This window comes from Vanellus vanellus (genome assembly GCF_965231255.1).
Source record: "Vanellus vanellus genome assembly, chromosome: 7".
In the NCBI taxonomy this organism is placed as follows: domain Eukaryota; kingdom Metazoa; phylum Chordata; class Aves; order Charadriiformes; family Charadriidae; genus Vanellus; species Vanellus vanellus.
Genome location: NC_138912.1, coordinates 13,875,067 through 13,895,742, shown reverse-complemented (window position 1 = coordinate 13,895,742; position 20,676 = coordinate 13,875,067). Strand labels below are relative to the sequence as shown.

The following is a 20,676-nucleotide window of genomic DNA, read 5'->3' as shown; positions in this document are numbered from 1 at the left end:
GTCCTCAAACTATATTTTTTTTCTTGTGGCAGAAATAATCAATCGCTGCTTCTTTGTGATTTTCATCCTAAAGGATTTTATAGTACTATGGTAGATATATAAGCATCACTTTTCACTGTAACACGGTCACTGTCTGAGTGGAACAGGGGAGGTCTATAACAGAAAACTGTTAGTTCAGCTCTTGTTCCTTATATGTATTATTTCTTTGGTTGTCCTGATCGCTACCTGAAAATGCTCATGCAAGCCAAACACTTGACAATTCTTATTGTGAAAAGGTGTTTTGGAAAGTGTGTTAAAATAGCAGAATGTTTAAAAAGTGTCTCCTCGTTCATCTAGGGAGCAGAGGGATGCTGTGTATTTGATGTGGTCTACTGCTCTCTGTGGTCCACTTCAGACAATCACCTTGGCATTTCTCAGATTGCAAGGATGGAGGACAGCGGCAGTACCCTTGACTTTTCTTCTCCTGTCTTCCTATGGTACATTACAATATTTTTTTTGTGCGATTTTGTTTGTTTCTTTTCTTATGGCTTTTGCCACAAAGTGTTGCAGTGAAGGTTTGAAATGTGTTCAAAGGAGTTGAGAGGTGCCTTGGGATTTGCAGGGTGGGGTCACGTGAGGTTCTGTGGATTGCTCTAGACAAAATACTGTCCCTTCTAAACCTGCCTTCCTAAGATAGTGCAACGACCTCACGGAGTCAGTGTATGCAGGTGACTGGTTGAAATCCTGCTTGCAAATGTCTCTGCATATCAAAGATAGTAGAGATTTGGTTTATTTTAGAAAAGCGTTTAGGACACTCATTGAATGCTTATACTAAACAAGAACAACATGACCACCATTAGCAACAATTAACTTAATAGGTGGGAATTTTGTAGTATGTGTAAGAGTGGGGATCAAGTGGCTGGAAATCCCAGAGGGTTTCGTAGTCATGCCTGTTAGTTTTTACTAGAAGTTTTGGAAGAGTGGTAGAAGCAAGTTCAGAAGAAACTGCTGTCAGAGAGATAAAGTTAGAAATGCAAAACCCAAGAAGCTTCATTTGTCCATACTCTTTTCCTTTGTCCCTGGCTTAGAAAACATCTCCACACAGCCTTGTGCCAGAGCCCCTGCCCTAGTACAGGTCACAGTGAGGTACCTTCCCTTGCACTAGAGCTGCCAGTCCTTGGGCTGGTGGTGCTGCCACATGTCCCCACTGATGTATGGCTGAAGTGGACATAGTGCACAGACATGTGATGGGAGTGTTCAGTGAGTTGGAAGGTCTGATTTACTGAATGAATACTTAGAGTGAAATCCATATAGGCATATATGGCCAAAGGACTTCTGGGGTGGAAAGGGAGGCATGAGTCTACATACCTGTGTAGGGAGCAAAAAGAAGAGGTGGTGCTGAGGGTACTGTTGCAGACAAGAGCTGGCAGGGACTAGCTGGGTGGAGGGGAGAGATGTTTGTGAAGGATGTTAGCCAAAGAAGGTCGGTCTATGTATGCTGCTGCTTTGTAGCAAAAAGGGACCAACTCTCCCCTCTTTTGACCGACCAAAGGAGACCAGGCTCCTTGGACTAGCTTTAACCTTTTTAAAGAGAGGAAACATTTAAATTTAATGTCTAGAAAAAGCTTTATGGAACTGAGTTCGCAGCCACCCTGAGTAATCTTGCTAAAGACACTACCTTGCTTTACAGCTTTAAATCTACTTCGGACAGAGTATTAGCAATTATCCCATAGGGAGCAATCCTGTATTTTCTGGATGAGCTAATAGGCCTCTTGCATCTCTAATTTCTATTGTGCTGTGAAGATGTGGATGATTGTTATTAAAGGCCGTGAGAAGCAACTGGTCAGCTCATTGCCAAACTGCTATAATTCATGGGTGTTATAGATGGGATGCAGTTTGCTTAACATTGCAATCTGTGTATTCTAAATTGTTTCCATAGTGCTTGGCCAATAAAATTACAGGTTTATTATGTTCGTGCGGATCTCTTGTTTAATCAAGAATGCCATGCGTGCTGCGAATGCTAAGCTGGTGCTCTAAAAATACCCCTTGTTCTCTTGACGTGAGAGCGCGTGAATCAAGTTGATTTTATTTTTCCTTTATGTTTGAATGTAAATCCAGTATTCTTGAATGTGAAGTGCTTGTGGCACTTGCAAGTACTAGCAATAGCTGTTCAAGAGTGCTCTGTGCTATTCTGACTGCAGCATTACTAATCTGAGGCATCTAAAACATCCCGAGTCAGTTTTCGGTTGTCTTGGGGGGGGGGGGGGGGGGGGGGGGGGGAGTGGAAGATAACACAGTGGAGTTTAAAACCATTATGTTTCTGCATCTATAGGTAGAAACAGATATGTAGCTAGACAGTTGTCTCTAAGTGTGGGGGGAAAAAAAGAAAGAGAATACATGAGATGTTCAGTGTTTTGGGAAGTAGAAGTCAAGACTTTAAAGGAGTTCTGAGTGTATTTTTAAAAGTCACCCTCTGCATTCAGAAAAGTATGAACTGATATTGGGTTTGTTTTGTTTTGTTATTTTTGTTTTAATTCATTACCGGCCTCCAAGAGTTAGGGCTTTAAGAAAAACAAAATGCAACAATCCATGAGAGGTGACTTGAGCCTCCAGCGGAGGACTGTGTGGTGCTCTGACAGCTTGGTTCAAGGCTCGAGCCCTTGATGCCTATTTGCTGTAGCATCAATTTTCTAATGAGAGCTGCTCTGACTGCAGTAGCCTTGTGGGGGGTCTGTGGAGCTGTTGGAATCAGTCTGGTGCAGGTGTAGTTCTGGAGAGACCTGTATCAATGGCCTTTTGAAAGGCTGGAGTAGAGAATACCTTCATTCTGCTGTGTTGTATATGTGAATTTACAACAGGTGACGCTGTTCCAATAACTTGGTTTGCTGAAGATGATCTTTGGAGCACTTGTTGTTGGTCCTGCTGTTACAGGAGGGACCAGAGAAATAGTTCTGTTTTTCATAGATGATCACCTTTGTGAAAGGACAATCATAAATCAGCAAAGGTAAAATGGGCCTTTGGATTTGTTCTTTAGTCTGTCACAGCTACTTAAAAGACTTGCTGCTCACCTTTTCCTACCTGTGCATCTTGCCAGGTAAGAAAACCTGTACAGAGGTTTTGACACCATCAGCTTGAATCAGTCCTCTGGTCCGCACCATGCTTCAGCCTCTGGTAACACTCGGACCTCTAATCCTTTGCCAGCTCAACATTTTCTCACGAAAAGCATGTTGCTGTTTGTCTTTGAACTTTATTCTCCCTTTGCAGCATGTACTTGTCACGATGAACTTCTGCACAGTCGCAAAGGCAGAACAGGGCACCTCTGAATCTAGTTTATGTTATAGTCCTCTGTTTTGGAGGCTGTTATGGTTATGAGAATTTTTCTTAATGACAGGTTTGTAGCCATCATATCGTGAAATTTGGAGTGGGGGTGGGTTTGTTCACTGAAGAATTACAGCACAGAGAGGGAACTTAGGCTGGAACTTGTGGAGATGACCTAGCTTTACCTGAAGAGGAATTGGCAAATTTATCCCTTAGTGCCCTATTTAAGATTTTGTGCTCGTATGTCATACGAGAATGGGATTGAATTTCACCTTCAGATAAGCCTTGTCATCTCTCTCTGTCCTTACTGCCATCCAGAGACAACTAGAGACCATTGCTCCTTCCTAGTCTAGGCTCTACTAGAACGGGACAAGCTGGTGTGCCTGGCCCATCTCTAGCCCATGTTTTCGTTTCAGAGCAGGTGCCAATCTTAGGCTTTATTGCACAGTCATAACAGACGCTAGAGAGACTGTATGGCAAGGAGTGACAAGGGAGTGGGGAGTGTCTGAAGTCCTGCTCCTGTGACTTCATGGTGTTCATGAAGACAGGACCTTGTGGTGTGACTGGTGAGGGAGAGGAGATTATTCTGGGCTCTTGAGATATTAAAGAGGAGAACGAAGCTATCACAGACATTGCATAATGGACATCACAGATCTTATTTAGTCTTTGCATTCTTCCTTTGTCTTACTGCACAGCCATTCCCTGTTATGTTTCTCAAGGGGCGGAAGGATTTGGGGGAGTTTTGAGAAACTTCTGGTGCTGAACTGAGCACATGAATAGCGCCACTAACTATTCCTGCATTAGCATGTTGTTTAGAGCCCTTCTGCAGTGGTGGGCAGTTTTTGACATCTTAGTGCAATGTTCAAGACAAGCCTACAGCCCTTGTATGTGTAATTCCCTGAAGGTCATCTGGAGATCCTGCTGAGCTACAGAGTATGTTCATAAAAATATAAGGCTCTGTCTCTTCTCCCTTTTCTACCTCCAGGTTTTGGATCCCAGATGTTCTTGTGATGGCGAAGAGGGCTAATGCAGGTGCTGGCAGAGCAAAGTACTGAGCCTTCTGTTTAAATTATCCTTTGTCATGCAAGAATGAAAGGGATACATCTCCTGGGTTGTAGCGCCCCAAATCCTGATCTTAAAAGCCGTCCCAGTTTAAATGTCAGTCAGAAGTCCCAGTTGTCATAACCATGATTCTTATGAGGAAAGATATAGACAGTGGCTTGAAATGAAGACTGTGCTTCAATTTCTCTGTTGGCTAGAGGGCAAGAATTTTTCAGGCCCAACCAAAGAATTTTTTAGGTAGTTAGCTAACAGAAGGAGAGTGAACTCACAAGGTCAAACCTTCTGAATGTTTTCTACTGCAGTGAGGGTTGCAGTATGGAGTGAGTAGGTATTTTCATCTGACCAGCTGCCCCTGAGCACCAGCCAACCCTAAAAGGGTTGCAAAAGTCAATACTACTTTGGATTTCTGCAGTCGTGATTTGCCTATTTTCTTTTATACAATCCATGTGCATAATGTAGGACCTGTACTTCTGAGTTTCCTACTTTTACAGCTTTGAAATTCTCAGCCATAATGTTGCATTAAAGGAAATTTGAATTCAAGTTCCTCTATTTTTCTCAGCTGCTTTTTTTTTAAGTAACGGAACACTTAAGTCTGTAAGAAAAATTGCCCTTGACAGCTTTAACTGCACTGTTCCACATCTCCCCATGTAGACATTAGCACAAGGTATTTCTGAAGTGGGAGAAATATATTTTCTTTCTTACAAAGCTCAAAAATAGATGAATGGATTTTCTCATCATTTGCCCCCCCAAATGGCAATACTGGACTGACACCAAAAGTTATGATTCTACTGTGGTTCCTGACATGGTCCTTGATGCTCCCGTCCTGCCCTGAAGTTGGCGCCAGTCCTTCAGAGGACAATTTTTTTTTTTTGAGTGGGGGAAAAAAACCAGAAGGTTGTTTTTTTTTTTTTTTTTTCTTTCTACAGGGTCAGGTTTTAAGCAAATATACTTTACCTGTCTTTAGGAAATACTCAGATGGGGAAAAATGTTCACTCTGTCTTTCTTCCAAAGCTTTATTTCCTTGGCAGGCACAGAACTCGTAACTAGCTCCTTTGGAATATGGGTTGTCTGGCTTGAATGACAAACCAGAGCTCTGAACTGGGGTCTCTCTACTGCTTTTACTCTCCCTCTCAGGTCGTGGCTGTATCCCAGGGCTAAGTCCATGGAGTGTAGCCATTGCAGCCTCTTGCTGCCTGGAGGAATCCTTAGCCCCGAGTTAGGTTCCCGTGGTAGGGCATCTTAGGGGCCTGCTCCTTCAGCTGACATGGAGGGAGGCATCTCATCAGTCCCTTGAATTCATAATTTTGAAGTCTTTATGTGGCCAAGCACGAAGGAGGGGAAACCACGGTGTGTTCTTTCTGCTAGGCGAGCAGTACAGCGTGTGCTCAGGTTTTCTGTTCTGCTTGTTAGGAGGCTGCTTTATTTCTGGGTGAGGCTATTTACAGGCTATTGTGACATGGGTCATATTCATTCTTTCTTGCTGCTGTAGGTGCAATCCAACATAGTTAAATGTCAGTTGGAGGCAGAACTGAACCCCATGGTACCTTCCTACTGGGATTGTCCATCAGCCGGCTCCTATAGCTCTTCGGTTTATCAGGCAGAATCTAAACAGCTCTGGCCCCGGTGTGCTTAGGGCTGCTCTCTGGAGGGGGTGGTGTGCAAGCTTGGATGCCTTATAAAGAAGGGAGAAGCTGATTCTTGAACTTCAGAATTCTCTGTTCCCGTTCTGTTGCATATCAGGGGAGCTGTCGCTAGTGTCTTCTGTGGGCCAGTTTGCTGTTAGCATACCTGTTCCTCTGGACTCCGTAGGAAGAATCACAGAATTATAGAATAGTTTGGTTTGGAAGGGACCTTTAAAGGTCACCTAGTCCAACCTCCCCTCTAATGAGCAGGGACGTCTTCAGCTAGATCAGGTTGCTCAGACACCCATCCAACCTGACCTGGAATGTTTCCAGGGATGGGTTATCTACTACCTCTCTGGGCAACCTGGGCCAGTGTTTCACCACCCTCACTGTATAAAAAAGTCTTTCTTATATCTAGTGTAAATCTACCCCCTTTCAGTTTAAAACCACTACCCCTTGTCCTATTGCAACAGGCCCTGCTAAGAAGTTTGTCCACATCTCTCCTGTAGGCCCCCTTTAAGTACTGGAAGGCTGCAATAAGGTCTCCCTGGAGCCTTCTCTTCTCCAGGCTGAACAACCCCAAACTCTCTCAGCCTGTCCTCATAGGAGAGGTGCTCCAGCCCTCTCATCATCTTCATGGCCCTCCTCTGGACCCACTCCAACAAGTCCATGTCTTTCCTGAACTGAGGGCAGCTGAGGATCTGGTTGGCTTTCTGGGCTGTGAGCGCACATTGTTGGCTCATGTCCACCCTTTCATCCACCAGTACCCCCAGGTCCTTCTTGGCAGGGCTGCTCTCAATCCCTTCATCCCCCAGCCTGTACTACTGATGCCCGGGGTTGCCCCGACCCATGTGCAGGACCCTGCACTTGGCCTTCTTGAACCTCATGAGGTTCACACAGGCTCCCTTCTTGAGCCTGTCCAGGTCCCTCTGGATGCCATCCCATCCCGTAGACGTGTCAACCACATCACTCAGCTTGGTGTCGTCCACAAACTTGCTAAGGGTGCCCTCGATCCCCCTGTCTATGTTGTTGATGAAGATATTGAAGAGTACTGGTCCCAATACAGACCCCTGAGGGACACCACTTATCACCCATCTCCATCTGGACATTGAGCCATTGACCACTACCCTCTGGATTTGACCATCCAACCAATTCCTCATCCATCAAACAGTCCACTCGTCAAATCCAAGAACAGAAGTTGTTTTAGTGCCCTTGGATGAAGGAGGATGTTACATCTGGTTGGCTCAATGTAGTGGATGTACACAGAGGAATCTTTCCCAGCCCAGTTTCTGGAAATACCTAGTGAGCCAGATTTCATGAAAGTCTGCTTGATTAGGCCCTTCAAAGAAGGTAACATTAAGGCTCCAGGGGTGTTTGGCATGAGTAAGGAGCTGCTCTGCGCAGGGACAATGAAAGGAAATTGCCCAGAGAGAGTGTGCTTTCACAGCAACACATGAAAATAATTTTCCTTAATGACTTAATGATAAAACACAAAGAATAAAAAACAATAATAAAAAAGCAATGTAACTATGGCACAAGGCATACAGGCACTGTAGTGATGAAGAAACATATGCACATGATGAATACAGAATAGAAATGAAAATAAATATAATAAAGATGATTAAAATCAAGACTAAACATTAGTTCAAACGAATACCATAGGAAAAGGAGCTGGTAGGGCAGAGTTTGCCCTTACCACAGCTGAGCCACTAAGTTTCAAAGTAGGTTTGGGCATCTGCGGATAGGAACTGCTGCATAAACATAGGTTCAAGGTCAGAAGAGTGCAGTCAATTGGACAGACCACGTTTTTATTACCTTAATATATAAGATAATCAGATCATTTCATCTTTCTTGAATCTATAATAATGTAAAAAATATGTTAATTGCCTAGTTAGCACTCAAACTATTGCTTCTGACCTTTTGTCTGTGGAAAGCCCTGACTCGTGTTTGTCTCTTGCCTCCAGCACTGTCTGATCCTGTGTGTCCTGCTCAGCCTGACTGACCCCAGTTGCCTGTGGTAGTTCCTCATATATTCCAAACTATCACTTATATTTTTATCTTATTCTTTTTGTGATGGTTCTTACATTTCACCTTCTGTTCTATTTAATTATATTTATAAATACTCTACCTAGGTGTATTTAAACAATTTTGATTAAATGGTGGGTTTATACTAATGACGTTACAGTCATTCAAGGTCAGGTAGTAAATATGGGGGAAAATCTAAGTATTGGACTTTGGTACCTGCAGTAGCCATAACAGAACAATTTGAACATTTTGCCCTTTTTCCCTCTGTGTCTACGCGTGTCACCTCTCAAACTGCAATGATCCTTATTTCCTGGGGCTGTTGCGAGGAAGGGAATTAGCCAAAGTCTAAGGTATTTAGATTTGTTGATAATAAGAATCCAGTGGCAGGAGTCTAAGGTCTTTGAACTGGCCATTAAAAGTAGGTGCAAGGGCTTGTCTTCCAACAGGTACATCCTTTCCTTCCGTGGTGACATCTGTGAAAGCCCAACTTTTGGACTGGTTCCCCTAGAGGGAGAAGGATGTTTTCTCAGAGTAATATTGTTCAAAATTGAATAACATCGTCTCAGAATAACACTGCCATTACAAATTTATCTCCCTGTGGGTGGGTGAGCTGGCACCAAAGCTGGCAATAGAGTGGGGAGGCTCTGATGCCCTTCCCTGCTCTGCACTGCCAGGCCAGGGACCAGACTGCACTGCTGACACGGTGGCTTCGCCAGCACACATCTCCAGTTGTCATGCTGGAGGCAAGGCTCTGCGTCTTGGGGAGCACGACAGGCATGTGTTTCTGTAGCATGGCACCTAATTGCCTGCTGCTATTGTCCTCAGCTGCACTGAGGCATTTTCACGTGAACAAATAAATCTTTTGGTCATAGACATGAGGCTGGAAGGGACTTCAACAGGTTGTCTAGTCTGTCTCCTCTCCCTGGGGAGAGAGGGAGTCTCTTGCCCATGCTCTGTTCAACGGCTCTTATTTGAGTTGCTAATTGGAATCTGAGGAAGATCAGTAATATTTATATATGTATATGTACATATGTGTGTGTACTGGGGGGAGAGAAAGAGTGTGGGGGGGGGTGTATGAGAGAGGCATGAGAGTTCGTGAGTAGAGACTGGAATCTGAAATGGAAGAACAATAAGCAACCTGAATTTTCTTGAAAAATCAGTTTTACGGAAGCTTTTTTCTCTCTTCCTTTCAGAAAAGGCTTAGACACAAAATTCCCCACATAGTTTAGTTCCCTTTATGGAACCAGTCAGCCTTGCCTTCAGTCCTCAAGGAAAACCCTCACCTGTCCTGGCAGTTTATAACATCTCAAAGGGCTGCTCTATCTCACCTTCTGTCAACCTCTTTTATTTATTTATTTTTAATTGAGAACCGTCCTGTGGTGGTAGTGCACCCACAGGTATACTTGCAGTTCAAGTCATTCCTTCTTTTTAGGTTCCCATATCAGAAGCTTTAAATTCAGCAGGTATGTGACTCCACAGAGTTAAATCACTGCACAAAATCTCCTGGTTTTCAGATGGTATCAGAAGATAATTGGAACAAGAACAGAGCCAGCAAAGTAACTGGGGCCTTTTTTCATTTTCTTCTTGAACTTAGGTAGAGATGTGCGCAAAGCAGCTTTAAAAGGAAGACAGAGAAGGGGAAAAAAGATAAAATTAAATTTCCCAGGGCTTTGGTGGAGGCTTCTTAGCAAAGAGGAAGAATTGGGAGATATGATCCAGCATGGGTTGCTGAATCAATAAAAATAAATTATGAGTTCTTTGCTATCACCTCTTATAATGTATGATAGGGGACCCTTAAATCATATCACTACCTGTCAGGAGAGATTGTATTTATGTTTAACTGAGTTACACAGAGATAAAGCTCAGGCTTCTGTTATTTTAAGCAATCTAGATGTCTTTTCTGGTGGGAACGTGTGTTTACGTGCAGCAAGGCCATCCCGAAGAGCTGGGAAAGATTCTGTGGAGCACAACTGTGCCTGCCTTGTCAGGGGTATGGGTCAGATCACCTGGGGGGCGTCTTTCTTCTCTGTGATTTCTCTGACTAGTGCCACCTGCAAGCTGCTGATAGTGTTGGTGTGTCCACCCGCCCCTACAGTGTGGGGTGGATTCCTTTTTTGATGGTCTGGAATTCTACTTAAATGTCCTCTGTGTTTTATTGCTGTCCTTAAAAAGGTGACTAATTCACTATGCCTTTCCCAGACACTCTCACCGGATGCTGTGTGGCTACTAACTCTACTAATACTTAACTTTTATGGAGTGCTGGGATGTCGTCCGTCCGTCCTGTCCCCCCCTCCGCTCCCCCAAGAGGACAAAGGCTTTATAATCTGATATGGTAGTTATGTTTAGGGCTCTACTGTACCCTCTCGGCCATGGTCCACCTACTCTCCAAGGGCTGATAACGATGCTGGAGGTCTTTCTTTTATTTCTTTAGGAAGGAGATGTTAAGAATGTGGTTGCAATTTTTTTGTGTGTGCATGCACTAAAGATAAGCATGTAGGTATGCAGGAGGTACATTTGCTGAAACTTAGGCAGGATTTACGAATGTTGGTTTTTTTTTTTCTATTACCTTGGAAAAAATATTACACGAAAGATATTGTCCAATTTTTAATGTGTAGTGGAGATGGAAGAGCAGTGTGGCTGACTGGCAGACGCTATACAGCTAGCTGCTGTGAATACCCCTCATTTGGGTGATAATTGGAGTCTTTGGTTTGGGAGGAGGAGAATCTGACTTCTTTTCCCATGTTATTGCAAAATATTATTGTCAGATTCCTCTCCTGAGTCCTGGAAGTGTTAGCCATTGCTTTGGAAGTAGTGTTATTCAGCTGCGTTCACAACCACAGCATGGACTTCTATGTGCAAGTCACCTCTGAACATATCCTAAATGACAGTCCCCGCACCAATATGTTTGAAGCCGAAAGCATGAGAGAACCTGTCGGGTTGAATTAAAAATCCTTTCTAGATTTGTGTGAGCCCAGAAAGGTAAAACCATGACACTGGAAAAGGTGTCTGTCTCAGTGTTGATGCCCATGGGTGCCTTTTCTCTGACAGGCTGGGATTGCCCTTGAATTCCCAAAGCGGAGAACCAACATACAAGAATCCTGCCCTGCTCCTGCTGGTCGTTGCGTGGGGGGGAGGCAGTTGGGCTTTCCAGAGCTGGCTCTTTCTGCAAAGCACTGTAGTGATTTTGTTCCCCCCCCCCGCACCCCACCCCCGAGACTGTTCATTCACTGCCAGCCCTGGAAATGGGAATTTCAAGCTGCTGCTTAAATCCCGAGGGCTCTTTTGTGAAGATAATGTGCTCTGTCTCCAGCATCCCAGGGGAATCCACGGGAAGACTTCTCGGGCTCTGGCTCCTGCTTATTCTGCTGCCTCATTTATGTTGAAAGGGAGGAGGACAGGGGACAGAAGGAGCATACCATGGCAGTTTTCATACTGGAAAGTGAAAAGCAACACAGGCAAAGGAGTATTAAAGGAAAATATCTTTCTTTTAGTTACTGGTTCTTGTTTTGAGGACAAATTTGACAGTCTCAGCCGTTCAGAGATCACAAGTTCACTGGAACATGTTTTTCTTTTGTGTGTGATCTCGGTACTTGTGTCTTTCAATTTCGGAGGGCTCTTCTGCCTGCACTGCCTGAAGCCACCCACAGATCGTTTTTATCTCTCTAGAGATTAAAAAAAAAAAGTCCTTTTCTGCTTAAGTTGGCATCACTTTACTCTTGTGAACGTGTTGCTCTGATTTTCAGCGGACAGGATTTGGCCTGTGTTTGTTATTAGTACCTCTGTTGTTTTATTCTCGTGTCTTTAGGATGTGCTATTCCTTAACTGCCAGTAGTATCTGGAGATAAATATTCTTCAGCTATGCTCACCAGGCAGGGAAAAAGAAGGTAGATTGATATGTAAGGTGTATGTGTTCCTTTTTTTGCTAATCATTCTGTTACTGTGGGTGAGCTTGGATTGTGGCTTTATCTTCCAGGTGATGCTTCTTAGCTCAAATTAACTAAAAGTGTTGAAGTGGATTATTTCAGCTTTGTTAAATTCCTGGATGGAGACACTTTTTCAGAATAAAGTGGTCTTTAATTTGATTTTTCTGATGTATTTGCAAAATGATTTGAACCAAACTCTTAAAAGTTGATTTGGATTCTTCTTCCTGAGTGTTCCCATGTAGAGAAACACAATCTCTCTCTGCCTCTGGTTCCTCATCAGTGAAACAAAGATGACATTATTTGCCTTTTTTCACAGTGGCGATGCTTGTAGAATCTGTTAACACCTGTAGAATTTAAATTCCTCACCTGGGAACTTTGTAATTATACTATATGCTTCTCACACCTGGAGACGGCACTCTTGGTGTTAGCAACTGCACTTAGACCTCCAGGGTAAATGAGGATGGTGATGTTGTGTAATGTGATCACGCATGTGCATGCGTATGTTTTTTTTGGGGGTGTGTGTGAATTGATTTTGTGTGACCAGGCTTATGTAGCGATTGTTTTTGAGAACCAGTGTACCTTGATCTAGGAAAAAAACTTGTGCTGGAATGGAGTCAATTTTCTTCTGAGCAGCCCGTGTCATGCTGTGTTTTGAATTTTTGGCTAAACCAGTGTTGGTAACATGCCAGTGTTTTGGGTATAGCTGAACAGTGCTTCACAGCCTCAGGTTTTTTGTTGCTTGCTCTGCCTGCCTTGGGAGTAGGGTGGGGGCAGTCAAGAGCTGGAGTGGGGACATAGCTGAGACAGTGGACCCAAATTGGCCAAAGAGGTATTCCATCCCATACCAGATCATCCTCAGCAATAACAACTGTGGAGTAGTCTCCAAAGCAGCCGTTGTTCAGAGACTGGCTCTGCACTGATGTGCTGTGGGAGGCAGTCAGTGACTACCTTTGCATCACCTGTTTTTTGCAATGGTGTTTTTTTTTTTTTTTTTTTATCTTTTCACTTATTAAACTGTCTTTGTCTGGGATTAGAAGTTGTTCTCCCTTTTGCTCTTTTGGTTCTCTCCTCGTCCCTCTAGGGTAGGAGAGAACAAGTGTCTGGGTGGGTGCTTAGCTGCTTGCTGGGGTCAACCCACCACATGCTTAAGCAGAAATGTATGCTGAGCATATGAACGATCTTCTTTCCATCTTCTGAGTGTTTATGTGGGGAAAATTAGGCTGATATTGGTGGCTTTTGCCTGAATTAGCTTTGGATACAGAGATTGTATGAAAGACCGCCTTACTTAGCAAATTTGTCACCCCGGATAACTCCATGAGTTTGTAAATCAGTTCATCTTTAATTATTAATTTTATTCCTTAAAAAAATCCACCATCACCACCAAAAAAAAAACCAAAAAAGAATCCAAACACAAAAGAAAAACAGCAGGGGACCTCCACAGAGCAGTGCTGTTGGCTTTAAGGTCCCAGAGCATTTTAAGCCAATTTGCCTTCAGCTGTGAGCAATTTCCTGATACTGGCTCCCAGTAGCCTGTGCTTGTTCACATTTTAAATTTACTTGTTGGGTGCTGCTGCTCTCGTGGATTAGGGAAAGGCAGATGAAAATTGCAGACAAGCTTCGTGTGGCTGATGTCAGGGGAGAAAATGTTGCAAAGATCATGGAAATAAGTCTGTAGGCAGGAAACGGAGATCCCAGCACGGCAGAGCAAGTGAGTGGAGAGCTCTCATTTTTTCACATGTAAATCTGTCTGTGACGTCTGTGTTGTGTTGTGGTGCTGTCCGGTGCTCGTCCCTTTGCTCGTTATTAATTAGACTCAGTAAATATGCAGACAGGGCTACTGATGAGCTGTGTTAATCTCTGTGCTGATATAGCAGGATCGCTTAGAGAGGAGATGAATCTCACGAAGTGGATCAGTGCTGACCTTTCAGATGTCTACCTGAAATGATCACCTGTTCTTTCTGGCTGCTGTGCTCTTCTCTCTCCTGTCTCTAATATGACTGTCGCCTGATACAGGAACACGACTGCCTTTGTTGTGGCACTTTTTGGTTGTTTTGAAGTTCATTGTCAACCTGCTGAAGAAAATGCAATGCCTTTACGCTCTCATTTGTGGGAAACAGTTATATATTCCACTGTGGGGTGTGTGCAAAGCACTTTGCCAGTTTAGAATTGGCGAGTTTAATGAACTACAGTACTTTTCCTTCATAGTAAAATTTTATGGGCATGAAAGATTGTTATGCCACCAAATACTCTGAAGAGCTTCTGAGCACTTTTGTGATTTATGGGCTTGGAGATTCCTAATAATTGTCTGAACAATAGGGATCCCTTCAGGGATGTGTTTTCAACACGGACTGAAACCTGGGCTACCAAGATGGTTGTGTGGGGGGTTTTTTGGGGTGTTTTTTTTTTTTTTTTCTCCTTTCATGCCAGACAAGTTGTGTCAAGACTCAAAGCTGCTGGGTTGGGCACTCTTGAAGACTTGCTGGTCTTATTTTAGAGAAGTAGTCCATCATATTAAATCTGGATTTGGTGGTTCAGTACACCACACAGCGTGGTGGCAGGATTTCTCAGTGCCAGAGACTCTTAATCTGTATTGTAGTAAGAGACATTGAAGATAAATAATTGACAGGGGTTGGCATTTTGTCATGCAAACCTTATAGCAGGGTATTCAGCAGACAGTGTAGTTTCTGCAAAACAAAACCACAGACTGTGGAGAGGCATGAGTGTAAAATAAAGCGCATAAGGAAATTCTTACAGGACTGGAACAGCACTTGTTTCCAAAGAAAAAAGTATTTCTTCTGATTATCCTTTCTCCATCCCCACTTCTGTCTAGAAAACTAAACCAGTTTATTGAATTTTTCAGGTCATTTAGTTTTGTGTAAGCTGAGCTTGAAATTTCATTTTCCAGAGGGTTTGTATTGCCTTGAGAGAGCTGTAATTCAGCCTGGCCTATTTCCCCACTCTGTCCTGCAGGCTGGTTCTCCCTTTCTTCATTCTCAACCAGCTGAGCTACTTGGTGCCCTGGGGGACACCTGCCCCGGGGGTGTCCTGGGAAGCGCCGTGTGGCTGTGTGGAGCCTGGCCCACAGGAGACGGGGAAATTTTGCATCTGAGCTGTATTCCCTGGAGTGAGCAGTATGACCCCGAAGACAAATGCCGTTCAGCACTGAGCTGACTTAAAATTAATTTTGGGGAGATTAGTTTGATGAACAGAAACAGTTTAATTTGGCACTACAAGGGTGTATTCTTTATTTTGATTAAAAAATGCCTAAGTCTAAGTCTGAATCAATATCACTTGGAACTTTTTTCAGTTTTATTTCTTTTCCCCCGAGCAAATTGTTTTAATCTTGAAAGCTGAAGAGTGTCCATTTTCTATGGGGTGGCAATTCTAGATTTCCCTCGGTTCAGGGGAAGATGATGTTTATTTTTGGTCTGAAATAGTACATTAAATGTGAAATCTCCAATTTTCAATTGAATTAAGCTTTTAAAATGAAAACCATCAAAATTTTAATGCAAAATTACTCTGGCACAGAGAAGCCATGGTTATTTTTTCGTGTTGACAAAAACAAGCTAAGCTTCTTCAACTACAAAGCAGAAATCGGAATCAAATGTCTCAGCTTGAATCAATGAGGGCTTTTTCTTTTTCATTTTTTCTCCTGTCAGAATTTAGTTTTGGAAAATATGTCCAATTTTCCTTATGTTTTGTTCCATTCTTTTTCAACTAAAGCATTCAAATAACAGAATGTCTTAGAAAATCTGGTGCTTGCCCACATCTGCCCTGATGTCCTTGCTTCTGGTTTCTTCTTAGCACGGTTGGGGTAACATGACGGGGAGGCCTCAGAATAGCCTCTTGAAACACTTTGAAGTTTCCTCTGCAATGCTGCGTCAAAAGCACCCCATGAAAACAACTCGGGAACCAGCTGTGCCTTTCAGGCTTTGATTTGTGTCTTAACTGCATGTGACACTTCCTTAGTAGTTACATTTGCTCCGTGGTCTCACAGGCAGCGTTGTGGGGGTATGTGCTTTCGCAGCTTTTCTTGGGAAGGTTGTATGTTCAACGCCTCCAATCCTCTCTGGTTTTCGAACTCGCAAACCATTGCAAGCGTTGCCTTTATTGAATCTGAAGTGTCTTGTCTCAAAAGGAAGGACTTGGGGGTGTTGGTTGATGAGAAGCTCAACATGAGCCAGCAATGTGCGCTCACAGCCCAGAAAGTCAACCAGATCCTGGGTTGCATCAAAAGCAGTGTGCCCAGTAGGGCGAGGGAGGGGATTCTGCCCCTCTACTCCGCTCTGGGGAGACCCCACCTGGAGTACTACATCCAGCTCTGGAGCCCCCAGCATAAGAAGGACGTGGATATGTTGGATTGAGTCCAGAGGAGAGCCACGAAGATGATCAGAGGGCTGGAGCACCTCTCCCATGAGGAGAGGTTGAGAGAGTTTGGGGTTGTTCAGCCTGGAGAAGAGAAGGCTCCAGGGAGACCTTATAGCAGCCTTCCAGTACCCAGAGGGACCTACAGGAGAGATGAGGAGGGACTCTTTGTCAGGGAGTATAGTGATCAGACAAGGGGTAACAGTTTTAAACTGAAAGAGGGGAGATTTAGATGAGATATTAGGAAGAAATTCTTTAACCTGAGGGTGGTGAGACACTGGAACATGCTGTCCAGGGAAGTTGTTGAGGCCTCATCCCTGGAGGTGTTCAAGGCCAGGTTGGATGGGGCTTTGAGCAACCAGGTCTGGTGGGATGTGTCCCTGCCCATGACAGGGGGATTGGAACTAGATGATCTTTAAGGTCCCTTCCAACCTAAACCATTCTATGATTCTATGAAAAGCAAGCTCAGATAGGATGGTGGCCACCTGGGATTGTGGTGCAAGTGTGTTGCCTGGCCTGGGCATATGTGGTGAGTGATTTTATGGACAGGTTGCTGTAGGTGACTGTACCATGTATTATCACTGCCTCAGGCAGCTCCTGCTATTTCCTGGGACCCTTTGTGAGATTTAACTGCAAAGGGATGCTGCTGCTTTTGCTTTCCATGCATTAACAACAGGCAGAGCTGGATTTTTGTTAGTCATCCTGGGTGAAAATCCAAAAAAAGACATACTAAACAACATGCTCTTACTTTGGATTTATACCCAGTAGCTCAGTAGGATTCAACCCACTCCGGTAAAGCTGGTGTTATCCTGCAGTTTGCGGGGTTTATACTAGATAAGTGACATCTTCAAAAATACAGGGCATAGGAGATCTGGGGAGAGGCACATGAAAGCTGGGGGACTACGGATGCCTGCTGCCTACAGTTGTAATTGCAACTTAAGGTAGAATTGCTCTGTTGAAATTCGACCAGGACACGGAGATTTTATTTAATGTGTTTAGAGCTGGATCCGGGATCTACTGAAATCAGCAGAAGTCATCCTGCAGTCTTCAATGCGATTAGGCTCTGAAACGGGAAAACTAACTTGGTGAACCCTTGCCATAGTTGTGAGAAGGGTGTCATTTCTGGCAGGGCAGGGCTTGTGCTGTGATGCGTGGCTTGCTAGGGATTCTCCAGAGGGGTCCTGTCAGAGCCCCTGGCGGAATATAGGCAACATCCTAAAAATGTCGCTCGCCTCAGGTTTTAGCTGGGAGCAGGCTGCACTGTGAGGGGAGGAGGTAATCAACCCCTGCTTGCTGCAACTTGCAGCTGGCTTATCCCCCTGTGTATGGGAAGGTGTGTGCAGGGTTTAAGTTGCGATAAAAAGGATATTGCCCTTATTTCCCCACTGCACGGCATCGGTTTAGTCTGACATTGGCTTGCATACGCGGACTCAAATCTGCCTTGGCGGGTTTCTTTTCACAGCCTGCTGGAAGCAGCTTGGCTTTTATCTTCCTCCTAAAGGTCTCTGCGTGGGGAAATAAAGGGACAAAATGCAATCGGGGACAGGGAAAGTGAATCCAGTAGAGAGAGGGATGCTCAGAGCATCTATTCCAAAGCCATTAAGTTGGACACTGAGTGCATAGTCACGTACCAAGGTCCCTTACAGTTTGAACAGGTCTCTTCCCGGTATTATGCTGACAGTAACCGACTGCTGCAGCCGTTGTGATATTGATTAATCCTTTGGCATTTTTCTGCAAAGCTTTGAATTCCTCACCCAGCAGCCTTTCAGCTGGGAAACCCAAATGAAAGGTGTGGTGGGTCCCACTGCTGTGGGAGAAGGAAGAGGGAGGGAGATGTGGCTTTTGTAGTAAAAAGATCCTCGTTTCATAGGAAAACATTAATGAACCCAACCTTTTGGGTGACGTCTCTCATTTCAACCCATCTTTTAGCCAAACTGTGCAGTACCTGTTAACAAAACAAGAAAAACCCAAGTATATAGTAAAAAGTTCTCTAGATGCTTTCACAGCTCAAGCAGATGCAAGGGAAACTAGCCCGCTCTTGAATCCTGCAAGGAGGAAACAATGCTGAAATGTTAAAATGATGCAAAACAAAAAGGAGGAGATGCCCCCGAGCTCTTCTTGAGGCTGGTCCCGTAGAATCCAAGGGAATGAACTGTGTGACATTAGTTATGCTAAAAAAGCAAGGAGCAGATGCTCAAGTGCCCTTAACGTCTACTGAGGAACCTCTATTCTTCCGGCAGAAGTTCCCATCCCATCTGAGCCTGGGAGCTTGCACAGAGGCTCGCAGGTTATGGGAGTGCATAGCTGCCTTTCTGGGAAAGAAGGGCATTGGGCAATGTAGCTGGTAACGAGGAGGGTTACATTTACCTGTGAAATCTGAGGTCAGAGCACCAAGGATATCAGAGGGAAGCTGTATTCCCCTGTGGTCCCCAATGTACGGCTTAACTCTCTTCTCCCACCTCAGTTTTGCAAGGGCGTGACACGGGAGGGTTTGTGGCTCGCCAGAAAGTTAGTCAGTTAGCTCCTGAGGGCTCTCGCCCTCCTTGAGCACTGAAGATACAGATGAAGTTTTGTCTTGCTCTAAGCCGAATGTCATACTCTGTGTCCCTCTATTTTACAACTGCAGAAAGGTGATGGCATGTGGCAATTCCCATGTTCCTGGGGTCAGTCACAGCGGACAGAGAACAATAAAGCTCATTCTGGGCAAAGTGGACCGTTTTGCTGGATGGGGAACTTCATAAACAAACTTGCTGATTCTTTCCATGGAGACTTGCCAATTTGTGGTAACACCTTGAGAAACAGGCAAAGTTGACTGTAATTTCTGATTGGGCTGTTGAGTTAACACAGGCGCATCTGATTCCATCCCTGACCTTGAATAACTGTAGTTGTAGAGAGGGCTTTTGTTTGATTGTTTGATTAATTCCTGTTGGCATGTTTTATTTCAAATGCAAAACATTTTGAGATTAAAATAAATGTTACAGGTTACTTGATGCATTAAGCTAATGAATTTCTTTTTTTTTTTTAACTTGATCCTATAATACCACAACTTTAATGGATGAATGCTAAGCTCTCCTTTGGGTTATTTCAGATGCTTTGTGTATTGTTACACAGTCTAAAGGAAAACTCTTTTCTTTTTTTTTTTTCTCTCTCTTTCTTTTCCCTTTCTCTTCCTCCCTCCCTTTCCCCTCTCTAGGTGATTCTCATTCTGACAAAGCTCTACGACTTCAACTTGGGGAGTGTTACGGAGAGCTCACTGTGGAGGTAAGTGGATTATAGAAATCACAGAACTGGCATGGAGGGGTTGCACTGTGTCTCTTGTAAAACAGGAGGCTGAGCAAGGGGAGGAGACAGGAGGGAATCTGAGGTAACTGGAGTTGCGTTTTGGAAAAGGGACACATGACTAAGAACACATTGCTTTAATGAAGTGGGGTCTGCAACAAGAGGGTTTCTTGATGTATGGGTATTTTGCTGGCACACAGAGGAGCTTGGTTTCATTCTCACCTCCGAGGGTCCTTAGACAAGTCTCTTCATTCCTCAGAGCCTCTGATGGGAGGCTGGCAATCGGAACAGTCTCTATAGATGGTACATGCTTGCTGGAACAGTGTCTAAGATGGTGTCCAACACAGCGCACGGTATGATCTTAGCTGATCTTAGCCATATTCCTCAGCCGTGGGAGCTGAGGTGGTCATCTTGGCGGCGAACCTGTGTTGCCGTGGGCTGTAAGGACAGTAGCCACTAAAGCACTAGAGATATCGCAGTGAAGTGCTGGTGTACTCCGCTATGGATAGACTCAGATGTGTCATCTACCGGCCGTGCTTGTAGTCGGGCATGTGAGATGGAGTTTCCTGGCGTGGGGAAGCATGCTGCTGGACAGAGTGTGTGTTTGAAAGTATGTGTGTGTGTTCAATAAATAAATACATTTTTAAAATCCCACCACCACCACCCCCTGCAAAAAAAAAAAAAAACACAAACCAAAACCAAACCCCAAACCCACCCCTGTAAGCAGGCCAATTTCTTGATGTCTGAAATCACCAATAGTTTCTACCAGCTGGGGATTGCTCTTCCTCCGAACACCCTGCCTGTTGTGTGGAAAGGGTAAGCCTTTAACAGAATTTTTATTAGGCATTTTTTACCCTAAGGACAAAAAAAAAAAAATAAAATAAGGCAGCCAGGGGTCGGGGGAGACCAAGTGCCTTGTGTCAGCTTTATCTGGTGTGTTGCAGCTACTGCACAACCTGCTCAAAGTGTAGTTGGTGGAACTATCAATGCATTGGAGCCATTGTTCTGTGAGCAGCTTCTTGCCAGATGGTCTCTCATGCTTCTTTCTTCCCAGCTAATTTAAAAGCCTCGATTTGGAGCAGACTTTCGGCATGTGCTGCAGG

At 44.2% G+C, this 20,676-nt stretch overlaps 1 protein-coding gene across 1 annotated transcript in view; it reads left to right on the top strand.

The window, feature by feature from the left end:
* Nucleotides 1-20,676, top strand: part of SORCS3 (sortilin related VPS10 domain containing receptor 3) — a gene marked incomplete at both ends in the record, with an annotated part of 315,923 nt that overhangs the window by 86,316 nt on the left and 208,931 nt on the right. Inside the window, one exon of the mRNA XM_082486568.1 lies at nt 19,488-19,555. Within this exon, the coding sequence (XP_082342694.1) occupies nt 19,488-19,555 (68 nt within the window). The remainder of the gene's footprint in view (nt 1-19,487; nt 19,556-20,676) is intronic.